The 16790-nt window shown below is 51.6% G+C and overlaps 8 protein-coding genes across 8 annotated transcripts; 3 read left to right on the top strand and 5 right to left on the bottom strand.

The window, feature by feature from the left end:
* Nucleotides 1-430: 430 nt before the first annotated feature.
* Nucleotides 431-3051, top strand: CAOG_09008 (hypothetical protein). The gene is made up of 3 exons (XM_011272393.1): nucleotides 431-490; nucleotides 607-723; nucleotides 1401-3051. Exons 1-3 carry the CDS (start codon nucleotides 482-484, stop codon nucleotides 2868-2870), a joined length of 1596 nt encoding a protein of 531 aa, XP_011270695.1. The 5' UTR covers nucleotides 431-481; the 3' UTR covers nucleotides 2871-3051.
* CAOG_09009 (hypothetical protein) lies at nucleotides 3019-4922 on the top strand. The gene is made up of 3 exons (XM_011272394.1): nucleotides 3019-3269; nucleotides 3949-4379; nucleotides 4488-4922. Exons 1-3 carry the CDS (start codon nucleotides 3233-3235, stop codon nucleotides 4722-4724), a joined length of 705 nt encoding a protein of 234 aa, XP_011270696.1. The 5' UTR covers nucleotides 3019-3232; the 3' UTR covers nucleotides 4725-4922.
* An 83-nt stretch (nucleotides 4923-5005) lies between these two features.
* Nucleotides 5006-7805, bottom strand: CAOG_06873 (hypothetical protein). Its single transcript, XM_004344444.2, has 2 exons — nucleotides 7481-7805; nucleotides 5006-6407 (listed from the first exon to the last, which is right to left on the bottom strand). Exons 1-2 carry the CDS (start codon nucleotides 7645-7647, stop codon nucleotides 5276-5278), a joined length of 1299 nt encoding a protein of 432 aa, XP_004344494.2. The 5' UTR covers nucleotides 7648-7805; the 3' UTR covers nucleotides 5006-5275.
* A 505-nt stretch (nucleotides 7806-8310) lies between these two features.
* On the bottom strand, nucleotides 8311-9296 carry CAOG_06874 (hypothetical protein). The gene is made up of 3 exons (XM_004344445.2): nucleotides 9236-9296; nucleotides 9061-9141; nucleotides 8311-8945 (listed from the first exon to the last, which is right to left on the bottom strand). Exon 3 carries the CDS (start codon nucleotides 8942-8944, stop codon nucleotides 8366-8368), a length of 579 nt encoding a protein of 192 aa, XP_004344495.2. The 5' UTR covers nucleotide 8945; nucleotides 9061-9141; nucleotides 9236-9296; the 3' UTR covers nucleotides 8311-8365.
* Nucleotides 9297-9537: 241 nt separating this feature from the next.
* On the bottom strand, nucleotides 9538-10745 carry CAOG_06875 (hypothetical protein; the record flags this gene model as incomplete). Its single annotated transcript, XM_004344446.1, has 8 exons — nucleotides 9538-9625; nucleotides 9716-9799; nucleotides 9866-9949; nucleotides 10032-10115; nucleotides 10197-10280; nucleotides 10367-10450; nucleotides 10537-10620; nucleotides 10684-10745. 8 exons carry the CDS (start codon nucleotides 10743-10745, stop codon nucleotides 9538-9540), a joined length of 654 nt encoding a protein of 217 aa, XP_004344496.1.
* A 268-nt stretch (nucleotides 10746-11013) lies between these two features.
* CAOG_06876 (hypothetical protein) lies at nucleotides 11014-11657 on the top strand (the record flags this gene model as incomplete). The annotated part of the gene is made up of 2 exons (XM_004344447.2): nucleotides 11014-11022; nucleotides 11235-11657. The coding sequence occupies 2 exons, from the start codon at nucleotides 11014-11016 to the stop codon at nucleotides 11562-11564; spliced, it is 339 nt and encodes a 112-aa protein (XP_004344497.1). The 3' UTR covers nucleotides 11565-11657.
* A 1249-nt stretch (nucleotides 11658-12906) lies between these two features.
* On the bottom strand, nucleotides 12907-13747 carry CAOG_06877 (hypothetical protein; the record flags this gene model as incomplete). The annotated part of the gene is made up of 4 exons (XM_004344448.1): nucleotides 12907-13007; nucleotides 13118-13202; nucleotides 13334-13348; nucleotides 13457-13747. The coding sequence occupies 4 exons, from the start codon at nucleotides 13745-13747 to the stop codon at nucleotides 12907-12909; spliced, it is 492 nt and encodes a 163-aa protein (XP_004344498.1).
* A 51-nt stretch (nucleotides 13748-13798) lies between these two features.
* On the bottom strand, nucleotides 13799-16783 carry CAOG_06878 (serine palmitoyltransferase subunit 1). Its single transcript, XM_004344449.2, has 8 exons — nucleotides 16687-16783; nucleotides 16054-16126; nucleotides 15733-15843; nucleotides 15554-15642; nucleotides 14989-15418; nucleotides 14688-14885; nucleotides 14207-14575; nucleotides 13799-14103 (listed from the first exon to the last, which is right to left on the bottom strand). The coding sequence occupies exons 1-8, from the start codon at nucleotides 16755-16757 to the stop codon at nucleotides 13924-13926; spliced, it is 1521 nt and encodes a 506-aa protein (XP_004344499.1). The 5' UTR covers nucleotides 16758-16783; the 3' UTR covers nucleotides 13799-13923.
* Between the last annotated feature and the right edge of the window lie 7 nt (nucleotides 16784-16790).

The raw sequence follows: 16790 nt of genomic DNA on the forward strand, positions 1-16790 counted from the left end.
TGGCATCTCTTCTAGCATGTGCTTCAGGAGTAATTTTCGCTGATGCTCCGGTCAGGTGGGAGCAGGAACACACCAAAATCGCTCGCTCCTCGTTCTTCCGTTTCTGTCTTGGCGATCGCTGGCACAGCACTCGTTGTCTATGAACCAGCGTTCACAGAATCTCCCAAGCACACAAAAAACCGCGTAGGTGACCTCACCCAGCACATGTTCACGCGGCGGTTTGTGACGACAACATTTTGTCCATTTTTGCAATTCGTGTGAGATCCCATTGTCCTACTTGGCTCCCAGGCGGCAGTTGCCATCGAGTTGTATGGTGTGGAGTGACGTGCCTCTAAAACACGTGCCCCAGCTCTGGAGCGAGCGAGACTACAGCAGCCAGATCACAAATTTATGAATGTTGCTTTCAAATAGCGATTCCAAAACAGAACAAATTTTTTCCAGTCCTTCATTTTTTTTTTAAAAACAACAAAAGCACCACAAAATGGCTTATGTAAGGACTTTTAAACTCGTCAACGATACTCTTCAGTGAACTGTTTTTTTGCTTTTCCCCTTCAAATTTTGATCTGACAACATTCCCCACTTTTTCCTTGATTCACCCTTTTTCAGCCCGGCTACCCCCCTCAAGGCGGCTACCCACCGCAAGACAACAACTTTGGCTACCCTCCGTCGGGCGGCTTTGGCTACCCACCCCAGGGCGGCTTCGACCCCAACGCCATGCCTCAGGTACCGCTCACAGTCGAGCAAAGAAAGATTCGAAAATTTATGATTCTTTTTTTTTTCTTGTTTTTTTCAAATTTCGACGCTCAAACACAAATTTGATTCTTTTTCTTTCTGTTTTGATTTTCGTTTCCAATCGCGTTCGTTGAGCGTCTCTTTTTCGCGTTTTTTGGTGTTGCTGCTCGTCTTACGCAGCAATGAGTGGGGGCGGTCGAGGGAGGAGGTGTTGTTTGAGTGACTCGAGCATCACGAACGCACTTGAACGCACTTGAACGTTTCTTTCTTTCTTTTTTTTTTTTTGATTCTTTTTTTGCCATGATTTCGTTTCGTTCCGTTTTGCTTTTTGTTTCTGCCAATGCCGTTGTGCAAAGCGCAGCAGTTGCAACCTGCAGTCCTTTGCGACAATCCATTTCATTCCATGTCATTTGACTGCAGCGCGAAACTGAACGAAAAAGCACAAAATCAAAAAGCAAAGGAAAAAAAAAGAAAAAAAAAAGCGAAAACAACCTCAAAATGGAAGTCGAATCCGTTTTAGGACGCAAATCTGTGACGTCAAAACCAAGATTTTGGATGCATTTCGACGACCAAAATTGGTCGAACTGTGTGTATGTGTGAAATGTCTGAAATGCTTGTGCAGAATCTCACCGCGTTCAAAATCACGCTCTGGTTGCTGCGATTTTCAGGCAATGCCGTACGGTGGTCCCCCGCAGGGCTATGGCACTCCGCCGCCCCAAGGCTACGGCGCACCTCCGCAGGGCTATGGCGCACCTCCTCAGGGCTATGGCGCCCCTCCTCAGGGTTATGGGGGTTATGGTGCTCCGCCGCAGGGATACGGCGCACCTCCCCAGCAAGGCTACGGCGCACCTCCCCAGCAAGGCTACGGCGCACCTCCCCAACAGGGCTACGGCGCACCTCCGCCGCAACAGGGCTATGGTCAGCCTCCCCAACAGGGCTATGGTCAGCCTCCCCAACAAGGCTATGGTCAGCCTCCTCAACAAGGCTACGGCCAGCACCCGCCCCAGCAGGGCTACGGCCAGCAGCCTCCTCAGCAGGGCTACCAGCAGCAAGGCCCTCCCCAGCCGGCTGGTCAGTCGTACGCACCTGCTCCGGCCGCAGCCCCGGCTCCCGCACCTGTTGCTGCCGCTGCTCCGGCGCCTGCCGCTGCTGCTGTCGCTGCCGCTCCCGCCGTCCCGGCCGCTCCAGTGTACACTGGCACGATCGCCGCACGCACGCCTGGCTTTGACCCCGAGAAGGATGCCGAGGTTTTGCGCAAGGCCATGAAGGGCCTTGGCACGGACGAGGCCGCCATCATTGGCGTTCTCGGTGCCCGCGCCGCCCACGAGCGCAAGCGCATCATGATTTCCTTCAAGCAAATGTACGGCAAGGATCTCATCAAGGACCTCAAGAGCGAGCTCTCGGGCAACTTTGAGAATGCCATTCTGGCGCTCTTGCGCACCCGCGCCGAGTTTGACGCCTGGTCGCTCCGCAACGCCATGAAGGGTGCCGGCACCAACGAGAACTGCCTGATTGAGATCATGTGCACGCGCACCAACCAGGAGATTGAGGAGATCAAGCGCGAGTACAAGGCCATGCACAACCGCGACCTCGAGAAGGACCTCGTGTCGGAGACCTCGGGCCACTTTAAGCGCCTCCTCGTCTCGATGGCCACTGCTGCCCGCGACGAGTCGACCACCGTCGACATGGACAAGGCTCGTGCCGATGCTGCCGCTCTCTACGCTGCCGGCGAGGGCAAGTGGGGCACGGACGAGTCCAAGTTCAACCAAATCCTCGCTGCGCGCTCCCCAGCGCATCTGCGCGCCGTGTTTGACGAGTACCCGCGCACCTCGGGCTACGCCATCGAGCGCTCGATCGAGCGCGAGTTCTCGGGCGACATTAAGAACGGTCTGCTCGCCGTTGTCAAGTCCATCCGCAACCGCCCCGCGTACTTTGCCGAGCAGCTGTACAAGTCGATGAAGGGCGCCGGTACCGACGAGACCACCCTCATCCGCGTCGTCATTTCCCGCTCTGAGGTCGATCTCGTCCAGATCAAGGAGGAATTCTTGCGCACGTACAACAAGACGCTCGCCAAGATGATTTCGGACGATATTTCGGGCGATTTCAAGCGCTGCATGATCAAGATTGTTGGCAACTAGAAGCAAAAAAAAAAGAAGACAAAAGCAGCACTCTGCGATGTGTGAACAAGAAAAAAAAAAAAAAGGCCCATGCAAGCCACAGGGAAAAAAGTTTGTTGTCAAAAGAAAAGAAAAGCAAAAGCCACGAAATGTGCATTTTTGTGGGGTGTTTTGTTGTTAAAATGAATGGTTATCTTCTCCAGCTTTGACTGTTTGATTGCACAGCGACTGGAAGGTATCAAGTGTGAGAGCAGACCAAATCAACGACTTCACATCTGCCAAGTCCCCCAATTCCGCTATTGCATTATTTCAACACTGCATTCTAAGAATTCTCCTGTTTGTTTTTTCAAGTCTGAGATTCCACTCTTCGTTTTCATCCACAAATGGCTTCGTTGATCGCTCGTCGCCTTCCTCTGCTTGGTAAAGAAAAAAAAAATCCAATAAAAAGAAAAAAAAACCGGAGAGGTCCTCTTCAACTCTCTGGGCCGTCGCCCGCGTCCGATGGCAGATCAAACCAATTGCCCACCCATCCGGCAGCCACTCTCCCCGTCCCTCGCTCTCTCTCTCTCTCCCCTCCGTCCCTCGCGAGATCCGTTTGCGGTTGAGCGTGGTTTTTGGATTTGACTCTTTTTTTTTTTTTTTTTTTTCAATGGAGCTCCACACGCTTTTTTCCCCTATCCTATCATGGACTTTTTTTTTTTTTTTGTTTCCTCGTTTTTCTTTCATCGTTGCTGATCGCCAGCCAGCCAGCACTTGTGCCTTCCATCGACAGCAAGTCCATCGACCATTGACCTTTCCTCCTGCGTTGCCAGCAGTGAGAACAGCGAACAAGCGAGAGCAGAGAGAGAGATGATCGAGCGTGAGATCTCGCTTTTTTTTTTTTTTTTTTTTGCGATCTCTGTCCTTCTGCATCGTCCTGCTGCTGCTGCTGTTGCTGCTGTTGCTGCTGCTGATGGCGGTGTGAGCGCGACCTTCTTCCACTCCAAGTGCAGTCTCACAGTCTTTTTTTACCTCCCATTTGCTGGGAGATGCATCGCTGTGCTGATTCAACGACCATCCATCTGTATCTCACTCTCGCTCTCTCATCTTCCTCGTGCAGCGGCTTCCTCTGCCCGAGCATTCTCGTCAAAGGCCGCTGGTGCCCGCGCGCTCGGTGCCTCGGAGGCCCCCAAGAAGCCCGAGGAGCCCAGCAAGGGCGGCCTTGCCAAGCTGATCAGCGAGAAGACCGGCAACACTGGCGCTCTGCTGCTCGCCTCGGGTCTGGCTGCTGTCGGCATCTCGAAGGAGATTATCATCCTGCACCACGAGACCATCATGGTCGGCTCGTTCGGTCTTGCCGCCTACTTCATCTACAAGAACATCAAGCAGCCCGTTGCCGAGATGCTCGACCAGGACTACCAGGCCTCCGTCAACTCGCTCCAACAGTTCCGCGACGTCCAACGCGAGAAGCTCGCCAAGGACCGCAAGGCTGCCGAGCAATACCTCAACACCACCGATCTTGTCCAGGATCTCCGTGGCTTCTTGAACAACGTACGCGAAGCGGTTTATGATTATTATTATTATTGGTTTTTTTTTGGATTGTTTACATTGGATCAACTCACTCTCCCCTGTTTTCTTCTTCTTCTTCCAAACGAACAGCTTAACGAGGTTGACGCTGAGGTCCGCGCTCGTGAGCAGTACGCTAACGTTGCCGCCGAGCTCAAGAAGTCCCTTGACTTGGCTGTTTCCGTCGTCCAGGCTGCCCGCCGCCAGGAGCAGCTCGATTTGGCTGACGCCCTTGAGCAAAGCCTGCTCAACCAGGGCTTGTCGAAGGAAGACGACGCGGCCTACCTTAAGAAGTGCCTGAGCGACCTTGCTGCCCTTGCCCCCAAGTAAACGTTGTGTGTCTTGTGTTGTTTGTTTTTTCTTCCTTTTTTTTTTTCTTTCCCCATGATTGTGAATCCCCCCCCCCTTTTTATCATTCTCCATCCAACTTGACGGACTGATGGGTATTGCGTTTCCCCGTGTCTGCTAATTTGATGCAACAAACTAAACTGCAATACATGAAGGTTCGTTTCGACCTTTGCATTCTCGTTTCATCGGCATGAATGGGGGTTTTGATCACCAGCATTTGCACAACAGAATCGTGTTAAGGATAACAACAACAAACACAAAACCACACACAAATAACAAAAATCATGCTTGGCAACAGAAAAAGCAAAAATCAACACAGTTCAGAGCGGAACTACACCAAACAAGAACAAAACAAGGCAAGAAAAACGAAACAGGACAGCGACAGAAAGGGACGGGACAAAGAGGAGGAGGAGGAGGAGGAGGCGGGGGGGGGGCTTTTAAGAATCGATCAAATATAGGAACAAGCAAAAAAAAAAAAAAAAAAAAAAAAAGAAAAGAAGAAAGCTACAAGAGAAAAAAACCAGAAAGGTCAACTATACGGTCGTCGCTGACCCGGGCTTGTCGTGGGGAATAGTCAAGACATTGATTTGGAGCGCGGACGTTATTTGGTGGGTGGCAAAGTAAACATAGTGGCCGAAGGCGGCAAGAGCGAGCAGGAGGGTGACAACGCCAGCAACGCCTTCCTCATAGTAGGGCTCGCCGGTGAAGCGGACGCCGAGATGACGGTTGATCAATGGCAAGAAGAGCAGGAGGAGCGGACGGTGGAAGGCCGGGTAGGGCATCCGGCACATGTGCGAGAGAATAAGCTTGCAGACCGTCAAGGCAAAGAGCAAGCCCACCGCGCCGAATGGAACGTAGAGGTTGCCCTTGGGCGCATAGTATTCGTTCGCAACGGGGATGCAAATCCACCACAGGGCCATGAAAATGATGAAGGCAGCGGGGAAGAGGGTCAGGAGCGCGCCGGAAAAGCCGCCCTGGATGTGCGCGGGCATTGGCAGCTGCGCTTGACGACGGAAGCGCGTGTAGACACGGCGGAGGGCGTCCAGGCAGGCAATGATGGCGCCGGCGAACGTCACGTAGAGAACAATGTGTCCGCCAGCGTTGGCGCCCTCGTACCAGAAGCCGTCCCACATTTCAGGGCCAATCACTGCGGTGGCGAGGTAGAGCATCCAGACGACCGTGATGCCTTCGTCGGCGCCGTTAACCACAGCCAAGTGCATTTCGCCAGTGTAGTACTCGTCCCAAGTGGTCATAAAGAAGACGGCATAGGTGCAGCAAATGAGACGGATTGCGTTCATGTGTCCCAGCTGCAACACAACAGCAAAGGTGGCGGTGGCGATCGTTGCGTTAAGGGCGTCGCAGCCGTGATCGAGGAGCTGGCCAAAAGGAGACGAGGTACCGGTGCGGCGCGCCTGCACGCCGTCCATGTTATCGAGCGTTTGGTAGGCAAAGAGGCAGAACGCCGCCCACACGTACATCCACGTCGGCGCGGGCTCGTACATGGCGCGGCAGTGGCTGTAGATTGGAATAAAGCCAGCGATCGTGAATGCGAGGCCGACCAGCGTGAGGACGTTCGGGGCGACCCACGTTGGCACATAGCGTTCCACGAGGTGGATGGCGAGCGGGCGGAGCACCTTGTTGTAAAGGATGGACGAGTCACGGCCACTGGCGGGGAAGAAAGAAGGAAAAAAAAAAAAAAAAAGAGACAAAAAGTGCAAAAGCAAGCGCAGGAGAGGCAGAGTGAGATGAACAGGTTCAAGATGTCAACAAAGCAAACGACAAGAAAAGAGAGTGAAAGTAGACTCCGTGTGGGCAAGGTCGAGAGTAGGACAGACGGTTGGAACGAGCGCAGTGTAGCACAGAGAGAAAAAAAAAAAAGGCAACAAGAGCTTTCAACTGAGTCGGCTCCATTGTTCCCAAAGAACAGCACAAGCAAGCGCATTCAATAGAATGAGGGCTAAGCGAGAGAGAGAGAGCGAGGAAGGAGGCAGGAAGAGGAGGACGAGGAGGAGGAGCCGATGGGTGCACGCTGCTTTCAGGTCGCGGTGCCCTCCTCGCTGCAGCACTCGCCACCACTCCGCTCCCGTCAACGCAAGGGGTAGAGCGTTGGATAGTAACACCAGCAGCCAACAACCCCCCTCCCCCTCAATAGCGTAATGAGCAAGGAGAAAGAGCACAAAGAACAAAAAAAAAAAAAGCTCAAAACTGCAACGTCGACCACGAGAGCGTTCTAGCTCGCGAGTTGGAGCGACAGAGAGCGGTAGCGCGACAGAGAGAGAGAGAGAAAGTGAGAGAGTCGAAGGCAAGAAGAGTTGAGCAGCAGAGCGCCATACAAACAGCAGAATGAAGGAAGAAGAACAAGACAAAAGAAGCGCAGAGTGTGGGATGCTAATAATAATAAAAAAAATAAAAAATAATAAAAAATAATAAAATAAAAAATAATAAAAAATTAAATACGCAGCCACAACAATACAAAAAACCATACAAAACGCATGGAAGAAAAAAAAAAAAAAAAAAAAAAAGAAAGAAAGAAAAAAAAAAAAACGTTGGTGCTCGTTTGCTTTGCTTTCTTTTGCTCTGCTTCGCTGCATCATGAACAGCAGCACTACTGATGGTAGGACGAGTGCCCGACTCTGTCTCTGTCTCTGTCAGTGTCTCTGTCTCTTGTCGCTCTATTTCGCTGAAAAACAAAAAACCAAAAAAAAAAAAAAAAACAGCTTTGTGTTTCAAAAACTCACTTGTACTTGTGCTCTTTGAGAGCAAAGACGCCGCGGTCGGTGATGTAGTTGTGGTTGAACTGGTCCGACCAGGGCAGCATCGATGCGGACGAGGGCGTCGACGACAGCGGCGATGCAGAGCTGCCATTGCCGCCATCCAGCTTGTGGAGCGACGACGTGGAGCTCATCTTTGTTTTGTGTGGAGCGGGTGTGCTGCTCGACAAGGAAGAGAAAAAGAGAGAAAGAGAAAATAGTCACGGAAGATGGCTTGGTGGTGTGCTGCGAGAGAAGACAGGCGACGAGGCAGCACAAGCGAAGGACGAAGAAAAGCAAAGGAAAAAAAAAAAAAAAAAAAAAAAAAAGACTGAAAAAAAAAAGTTGATTGTTTTGGTTTTTGGTTGCCAATCGAAACGCGAGCGAGCTGTTCCCCAGCATCCATACACGCGTCGTCGACTGGAATGACATTGACCAAGGGCAACAACAATACATCCAAGGTCAGAGGGATTGGGAATTGGAGAAGGAGTGAGGGACGGAGGGACGCAAACCGCTCTGCTGCTGCGTCACGCTCGACGTCTCAAACAGTTCTGTGACGTAAAAGTTTGCGGTGGTTTTCGACACAAGTGGCATGCTATTCTTGGAGTCCCACCCACAAACAAACAAAGGGGTTTCCATGCGTGCACGCGACCGGTCACTGCAGTCTCAGGGTGTTTGAAAGAAAGCAGTCAACTATGCTTGGCGCTGCTCCCAAAGGACTTGTGTGTGTGTGTGTGTTTTTTGGTGAGGCAATGCTGCTGACTGCACTTTGCAGACAAGCCATAGCAAAATCAGGGCAGCTTTGGCATGGACTTTGAGTGATTTTGGTTTATTTCCGTTCGTAATGCTCTTTGCCAACGTGTAGAACACGCCTCAAAATGTGCTCTGGAGATTGGTCGCTAAAATCCCCTCGTATCCGACATAGAGCGACTCGTATCGCACTCGGTGGGACAAGGAGGAGCTGGGTCGCACTTGAACTTGCCAACCCTCGCGCATTTGTCGGATGATGGGAAGATTCGCAGGCCAGATTGTCACAAGCTGAACGGTATCAACAAAGGTAGGTCTCACAGCCGCTTCGGATTGAACAGCACCTTGCGCATCTCGGACAACCACATCAAAAGCAACATCGCCAACGACGAAGGGCTGTGTCTGCCAGTCACGAAGCACTTGAATCGCCTTCACCCGGATTGAAGTTCCACTCGTGCTCAAAGGCACCGAGACTTCCAGATTATCCTCCTCAAAGTAGTCTCGCTTGGTATGCTGCACACCTTGCCAGTAGTGCGCCTCGTCCATAATACGCTCGGCAAGCTCGACTGGTAGCATTGGTAGAGACGCAGACGGATGATTCAATTCCGGACCGCTGATCAGCACGCTAAACACGAGCTCCAGGTCTGTTGCCATTGCTGCTCGGGGAGGCAAAGAAAAAGAAAGAGGGTTTATCTGGTGGAGCATGCTGCGCGACAAACAAACAGCAAGCAACCAAACCAGTCAGCCGGAGCACACACATGCCAGTTCGGAGGAAGCACTGCATGAGCAGGAATTGTCTCTCACGTGCAAGAACGACTTACTAGACCGACGTCGTGCTGTTTGCTCTGCGTACCTCTTCGATCGCTTGAACAGCAACATCGCTAATGCAATTATACGACAAGCTATTTCGTCAAGGGTGAGCAAGGTGACATCGAGGCAAGGTAATGGCTGACCCTGGCTCAATGGCCGAGACGAGCAAAGCGCACAACATCTTACTGGAGAGCAGTGAGCGTCGTGTTCACTTTGAGAGCCTCAGCAATCGCCTGTGCTCCAGCATCGCCAATCAGATTTTCACTCAGACTGTCCAAATCTCCTCCTCCATCAGTGAGCCACTCTCAATGCCATCTGAAACCATCCACTCACAAGCACAAATAACTTACATGAGCACACTCAACCTCTTGTTCACTTTGAGTGCCTCGGCAAGCGCCTGAGCCCCACGACTACCGATTCGATTCACATTCAGACTGTCCGTCCCCCTTCATCAGTGAACGTTCTGAAGTCGAGAGTCATGAGATGCCTTACCCGAGTACAGTCAGCGCTGTGTTGACTTTGAGTGCTTCTGCAATGGCTTGCGCTCCAGCATCGCTAAACTGATTCTCTTCCAGACTGTCCGTCCTCTTCATCAATGAGCCACTCGGAATGCTCTCTGCTGTAACCCCGCTTCTCACATGCATCAGTCAAAACAGGATGCCGTACAATAGCGTCGTCAGCGTCTTGTTCACCTTGAGCGTCGCAGCAATCGCCTGTGCTCCAGCATCGTCAATCTGACTCCTCCACAGACTGTCCCTTCAGTAAGCGCCCTCGGCTAGAAAACAAATCACCCACTTGCAAGCATCAATGCTTTACCCGAACTTTTTCAGCGTCGTGTTCACTTTGAGTGCTTCGGCAATCGCGTTCACGCCAGCAACGCCAATCGGACTCTCCCCCAGACTGTCCGTCCCCTCTCCATCAGTGAGCCCCGTCGAATGCCCTCTGGCTGAAAACTACGCCCTCACAACGTGAAGCGTCTTACTCGAGCGAAGTCAGTGTCGTGTTGACTCTCAGTCCCTCAGCAATCGCCTGCGCGCCCACCTGGCCAATCTGATTCTGACCCAGACTGTTCAATCCCAAACCATCCGTGAGCGCTCGTTGCTGGAATCACTCGCTCACATGCTTCAGTCAAAGTGAAGTGCCTTACGAAAGCTCCGTCAGCGTCGTGTTCACTTTGAGTGTCGCAGCAATCGCCTGCGCGCCAGCATTGCCAATTTGATTCTCTTGCAGACTGTCCATCCCTCCATCAGTGAGCCATTCTTACCGTCCTCTGCGGATCATCCACTCACACGCATCAGTCAAAGTGAGATGCCTTACTTGAGCCAAGTCAGTGTCGTGTTCACTTTGAGCGCGTCAGCAATCGCGTGCGCTCCAACAGCGCCAATCTGATTCTCGTCCATCCTGTTGCTCCTCCGTCAGCGACCACTCTTGCGGAAATCACCCGCTCACACATGTATCAGGTCGGGATAGAGAGATGGATGCCTTACTTGAGCGTAGTCACGGTCGTGTTCACCTTGAGTGCCTCGGCGATCGCCTTTGCTTCATCGTCCCCAATCAGCTCGTGGTTCAAACTGTCTCCGATTCCCGTCAGCATGCGCTGTCACAATTGGCAATAAAATGTGTGTTTTTCTTACGAGAGCTCCCAAGACGCAAACTTGACATTGTGGGTGAGGTCGCGCAGAATTTGATCCAGCATTCGTCTGGATTTTCCAACAAAGACTGAATCGAAGCCAGCTGATACTTCGGGCCACCTCACGTTCCAAAATCAACTCGCTTTTCAAATTAAAAGGTTTAAACCCACCCAACTCTCAGAGCTTCCTGACGATGCGCAAGTTGCGACTGCGACAGGCCGGCTGTTACGAACTAGGCTCAGCCTAGTTAGGCTTCCCCTCATTCTTCACTATATTCTTAGTACACGATACTTCCGCATTCTATTCTAGCATACTTTAGTAGTGATACGGGTTATGTTCCGGGTAAGGTCGTAACACCGGCCTTTTCCCCTCCAATTTTTTTGCGAGCCACTTCTGGACTTCACGCAGCTTAAAACTTTTATTATTGAATTCAAGTTGTTCGTTCACATTCACTCTCTCAAAGGTTGCGCAAATAAAGCACCCACAGTAGCCCCTGAGCACCTCAGCTAAACCCTGACGAAGGTTTTCCCCGCCCTAATTTGGGTTGAGATTAGTTTACTTTGTCCAAGTTGAGCCAGTCGCACGAAATTCAGATGGCCGATATCGAGAAACGCATCGCCCAACGGCTGGCTGTCCGCATTGCTAAACGTCGCGCAAAAGCCCAAGGCGTTGCGATCGTAATCGACTTTTTCGGAGGATGTGGCGTGGCATCGGCGCTCAACGAGGCTCAGCAGCTCATTAACGATGCTCAGGACGTTCGAGCGGCAGCTCGACTCACTGCGCTTCTCTTGACTCGTGACAAAGCCGCACTCAAGAAGCAGCTGCAAGGCTTGGGTGAAGATCAGCTTGACAAGTGGATTGACCAACAGATCAAGGGCATTTGAGCACTGATACGATTCGCTGCGTGGAAACAAGGAGCAATGTTTTCTTTGACTTTTCGGCTTCGAGCTTCTGGGCTGGCGTGTCGCTCCATGGCTTCCTTTGTGCTCGCTACTATCTGCGCTTGACTTGTTGCTATCGTGTGTTTGCATTCTGCTGTCCAACCTTGATAAAAGGCAGCCCCAAGGGACTTGCTTTCACGGTCTGCTTAGATTTTGACGTGTTTTTTTTTTTCTTTTCTTTTTCTGGTTTGTGTTTTTTCCTGCTTGATTGCAGGGTTGCGATTAGCTGTTGCTCAACTGTTGCTGTTCACATTTGTGCGCAAACCCATTCCTACTCCCATCGACCAACAGCAATCAACTCGAGAGAAAGCGAACAAAAAAACAAAAAAAAAAAATCCGTGATGTTGTCAAGATGACAATGCGACCAGCGACCTGCAACGCCGCGTACTTTAGAAGCACTCTTTCATGAAGTTCTCCGTGCTGGCCATCCCACCTATGATCATGAAAGCGCCCCATGGCATGCAGCGAATCTTTCTGAGCATTGTTTTAATTTTTTGTTTTGACAAACCCCCAAAAACAGACATTTCCCCAAAAAAGGGCGCTGACCAAATTTAGTCTTATGCACATCTCTGCTGTCGTTGCCTCAGGCAACCATGCAGCTCGTTGTGCTGTTTTCGACATTACGCCAGTGCCGCACTGGGGCGCGAGGTGGCGCGAGCACAAGAGACGGTGAAGAGTTTTTGTTTTCTGCAAAAGTTTCCTCCATTTCCAGCCTTGAAAGAGTCCCGCGAGACCAGTGCCGTCCGAAATTTACCATCGAAAAAACAAAAGCAAACTCGAGAAATAGTCCGAATTGGAAGCAGGCTCCGCAAAGTGCATTGTTGAGAATGCGAGCAACTGTGCAAAGTTGAAAATAGTTTCACGAGGCTTTGACATTTCACCATCACAAACCGCAACAACGAGAGCCAAGAGCATCAACACAACAACCCAAAAACAAACAGCGAGCGAGTGTCTGCGAGCGAGACGAAACGCGACACCAAAAACCGCAAACAAACTCGACTCCACAAATACACTCTGCGCTTGCTGAGATCGTCAGGAGAAACGACTTTCAACAAGCGAGTGCATGTGATACATCCAGCAATGCCAGTCCCGCTACCGACAAGGAATGAAGGTGGCAATGTTTGATTTTGTAAGGAACGATGGCTGCTTTCATCATTGTGAGTTTGGCTGTTTTCGGCTCTTTTTTTTTCGATCGCTCACAAACCACCCGTCACACAGTTCCAAGATGCGTGCTTCCTGCTCATCGTCATCACTACGGCAAAAACAAGGCCTCGTGGATTCAGCACTACTGTATGAGCTGGCGAATGTCCGCGACCAGCTTGGCGCCGTCCGGGAACTTGTCGTTGCGCGGCGGTCCGCGCTTGACGCCAGTCCACACAAGCGATTCTATCGGAAGACCAGTGAGACGCAGTTTTTGAGTTATCATGCCAACGCACCCACGCAAGGCGACCACGGTTTGGTTTCGGTGGGCGTGTAAACGTGGTCTGAAGAGTTACCTGCGCCGCCCAGCTGCATTGTGCACTCAAAGCTGCCACGTCGCGGTTTGTTCGGATTGATGAGAATTTCAGCATCCGGGAAAGCCTGCGTCGAGAGATTTGTGCGAGTCAAAATTTTCTGCGCAACCAATCCTTGTTACAATCGTTACGACGAAACACAAATAAGGCCCTACCTCCTGAAGTGTGTCGCGCAGCCCGTTGGCCCGCGACGCGTACGTTCGTCAGGAATTGCTAGATGGAAACGCAACATTGGAGCTCGAGTGAGCGTGATACTGGACCAACAAGTGTTCATCCATCATTGAGCGCGAAGCCGTGCAGCTTTTACCATCGTTCAATCACAAAGCGCAACCCCAGCCGAGGTTTCTTGTCAGCGTGCACGGATGCTTCCTGCTTGATTGCCGAAGCACCACCAGCAGCAGGGGCAGTCGCAGTAGCCGTCGAATCAGTTGAAGCAGCACCGTTGGCTTGGAACGCAATCTTGCTCTGGACGAGCTTCTTGTCATCGACGCTGGCGTCCTTCTTCTTCTCGGTCTTGACGGCAATCGACTTGGATGGCGCAACAATGTCGTCGTCGTCGTCGTCGTCGTCGAGCCGCGCAGTCGCTCGAGTTCGGCGAGCGGCACCCGGCATGACTGAAGCAGCAATACAATGTTAGACTGAGCAGCTCTGCTCGGATTGCGATTGTAGTGAAGATCTCCAATTACACGACAGTATAACAAGAAAATCCACAAGCAACGATACATCGCACACAATCAACCAACGGAGGAAAACAAAGAAAAAAAAGCGGTGGAAAACGAGGATGTTAATTAGCTGGAGTGCGCCTTGGCAGCTTCGTCGGCAGCAGCGGCAATATCTCGGATGGCATTCTCAACCTCGCCTTCAGAGTGGCCGATATTGAGTGCAATGCGGATTGCCGGAGGTCGCTGGACTCGCTCATAGTCCTCAATGTAGCGGGCACGGGTAAGGACGACATTCTTGTCGTTCGCCTATTGAACAACAGAGAGTAAACAGGATGAGCAAAGCGCCCTTAAAACAAACGACTGTATGCACAAGCCAAGCCATGCCAAGCCAAGCAAAAACGAAACATACCTTGGAAACAATCAAATCGAGCAGCGCCTCGTCGGCAGCTCGTCCCTTGGTCTGCTTGACAGTGAGGAACTTCATGGGTGCGCTAGCATCGCCGCTGACGACGAGATGGCGTCCAAGCGCCGTCGAGAGCTTGGCGTGAATGGCCTTGGAGCGAGAGCGGAGGGTGGTGAACATGTCGGGCGACTTTTCCATTGCTTCCAAAGCGCACAACGCTGCCGAAGCAAGGAGCGGAGGAAGCGAGGCCGAGAAGCAGTAGCCCTGCGACGAGAGACGCTGGTGGTCCATGACGAATGTCTTGCCGTACGAGAAGCCACCAATCGAGCCGACAGCGTGTTCGAGAGAGGAGGTCATGATATCAATGTCCTCGGGCTGACGCAGAAGAAGGCAGGAAGAAAGAAAATCAGGCAACAGAGGAGGCATGAGCGATCGAGCAAAATCAGGGTTTTTTTTTTTTACAAAAAAAGCAAGCGAAAGAACGTACCGAAATGCCAAAGTGCTCAGTAATGCCACGGCCATGATCGCCGAGGACGCCAAAAGAGAACGTCTCGTCGAGCATAATGCGGACCTTGTACTGCCATTTGAGCTCGACAAGGCGCTTGAGAGGAGCAATCTCGGCAGTGTTGGCATAGAGGCCCTCCACAACCACAAAGCGACGAGAAAGCTTGGCCTTCTTGGCAAGCTACGCAAGTTTCAACCAATGAGCAAACCAATTAAGTAATTGCAAGAGAGGCAACAGACTTCAAAAGGTCCCCCCCAAACAAAACCACAAAGCGGTCACAAACCTTGGCATCCTCGCGCTGCTGCTCAATCAAAAGACGCTCGAGATCGGCCATGTCGTTGTGCTTGAAATACTTGACGGTGCTGCGCGAGGCGAGAACACCCTGCGCGAGGGGGAAGGAGATGGCCTCATCAACAAACAAAATGTCGCCACGCTTGGAATAGGCGGGGATGACCGATGCGACAGTGGAGAAGGCGTACGAGTACAGCACAGCTTCTTCCGTTTGGGTGAACTTGGCCAGCTTGCTCTCCAATTCGAGGTGGACGTCAATGGTGCCGTAAAAGCCGCGTGGACCGCATGATCCGACGCCATACTTTTTCAGCGAGGTGACAGCCGCATCCTCGACCTTCTTGTTGCCCACAAAGTTCAAAAAGTTGAACGAAGCAAGGTTGATCTTTTTCTGGCCGTCGATCTGGACAAAGGCAGCAGCGGGACTTTCAAAAAAGAAAACGAAAGAAAAGAAAACAAATGGCAAATGTCATCAAACAAGGAGAATGAGCACAAAGTGCTGAAATCACAGGAATAGTGAACATGCCAGACAGAGAGAGAGACATAAAGTCGCAACATACCCTTGAACAACAGGGACGACGACTGGTTCAGGGCCGCTCACGGGCACAAGCGGTTCGGGTTGCCACTCTGCGATAATCTCTTCCACCTCCTGTCGATTCCAAGCCAGCAAGAAATGAGCGCGAGTGTCACACGCACCCTCCCCCTCCTCCTCCCACGTCCCCTCTAAACTGTCGGGTACCTTGGCAGTGAGCTTGGGCCCCTTGTCCTTGGACTTGTCCGACTTGCGAACGACGAGCCACAGGATGGATAATACCAACAGACCCTCAAGAATGAGATGGTATGCCGGAGCCTGTTTGGTATCACGGCACAACGCAGTACACACACATGTCAGAGATCCAGAGATCAGAATCACTGGATCAAGATTGATCCAACAATGATAAAAACCAACAACAAAAAAACCGGCCACGTCCTCACGAAATCCCGCTCCAATCCAATCCTCAGCTCAGTCGTCCGGCTGTCGAAAGGGACATTGAAACACAAAAGGGGCGCGATGCTTTACCTCGTAGAACGCATGGTGGAGCAGCTCGAAGATGGGTCCGTGCGATGGCAGCGAAGGGACGTACGACAGCAGCCTGCAGCAAAAAAAAAAAAAAAAAAAAAAAAAAATGCAATAGCAATAGCAATGGGAAGTCAAAAAAAAAAAAAAAAAAAAAGTGAGCGAGAAATTGGCCACGCAGACAGACAGACAGACAGCCCCAACCCCCCAGAGTGAAGAGCAAAGCCATGGGTGAGTGAGTGAGTGAAGATGAGAGATGAAGCACGCAATGGCAGGGAAGGCGGCTGAGATCACTGCGCTGGAGGGAGGAACTAGCTGGATCGAGAGAAGCTTGAATGAAAAAGAAAAAAAGAAAAAGAAAAAAGAAAAAGAAAAAGTAAAGGGTGTTCTTTTGTTGTTGGATTGGAGCCCGGCGAAGACCGTGGGGCACAAGTCACAAAGGTGGCTTGGCTTGTGATCACACTCTGAGTAGAGCAACGGCGTCGAAAGAGGCGTGGGGATTGGCTGCGTTGTGCGGAAGACCACTCGATTCGATTGGCAACAGTTCGACGTCCAACGACGCGCTCTCACTGCACTTCAACAGCCAAGCAGTGACGTCTCAGCGTGGAACAGACGGTTGGATGTAGAGTCACGTACTTGGCGAGGAGAAGGTTGGCAATCTCCAGCAGACTCAGCTGCGCGACCATGTCGGCGTCGGCAGCGCTCATTCTTTGAGTCAAGCGGAGGGGGGGGGGGAAATG

Source organism: Capsaspora owczarzaki (assembly GCF_000151315.2).
Source record: "Capsaspora owczarzaki ATCC 30864 unplaced genomic scaffold supercont2.12, whole genome shotgun sequence".
Lineage (NCBI taxonomy): Eukaryota > Filasterea > Ministeriida > Capsasporidae > Capsaspora > Capsaspora owczarzaki.

Bases quoted from the DNA above. Each gene is read 5' to 3' on its own strand.
- CAOG_09008 (XM_011272393.1), top strand. The intron at 724-1,400 runs GTACCGCTCACA...TGCGATTTTCAG, and splicing joins ACCCCAACGCCATGCCTCAG to GCAATGCCGTACGGTGGTCC.
- CAOG_09009 (XM_011272394.1), top strand. From the start codon at position 3,233: ATGGCTTCGTTGATCGCTCGTCGCCTTCCTCTGCTTG. The intron at 3,270-3,948 runs GTAAAGAAAAAA...TTCCTCGTGCAG, and splicing joins TCGTCGCCTTCCTCTGCTTG to CGGCTTCCTCTGCCCGAGCA. The intron at 4,380-4,487 runs GTACGCGAAGCG...CCAAACGAACAG, and splicing joins TCCGTGGCTTCTTGAACAAC to CTTAACGAGGTTGACGCTGA.
- CAOG_06873 (XM_004344444.2), bottom strand. From the start codon at position 7,647: ATGAGCTCCACGTCGTCGCTCCACAAGCTGGATGGCGGCAATGGCAGC. The intron at 6,408-7,480 runs GTGAGTTTTTGA...CTTCCCCGCCAG, and splicing joins CTCAAAGAGCACAAGTACAA to TGGCCGTGACTCGTCCATCC.
- CAOG_06874 (XM_004344445.2), bottom strand. From the start codon at position 8,944: ATGCTCCACCAGATAAACCCTCTTTCTTTTTCTTTGCCTCCCCGAGCA.
- CAOG_06878 (XM_004344449.2), bottom strand. From the start codon at position 16,757: ATGAGCGCTGCCGACGCCGACATGGTCGCGCAGCTGAGTCTGCTGGAG. The intron at 15,844-16,053 runs GTAAAGCATCGC...GATACCAAACAG, and splicing joins TCCACCATGCGTTCTACGAG to GCTCCGGCATACCATCTCAT. The intron at 15,643-15,732 runs GTACCCGACAGT...TGGAATCGACAG, and splicing joins GGCCCAAGCTCACTGCCAAG to GAGGTGGAAGAGATTATCGC.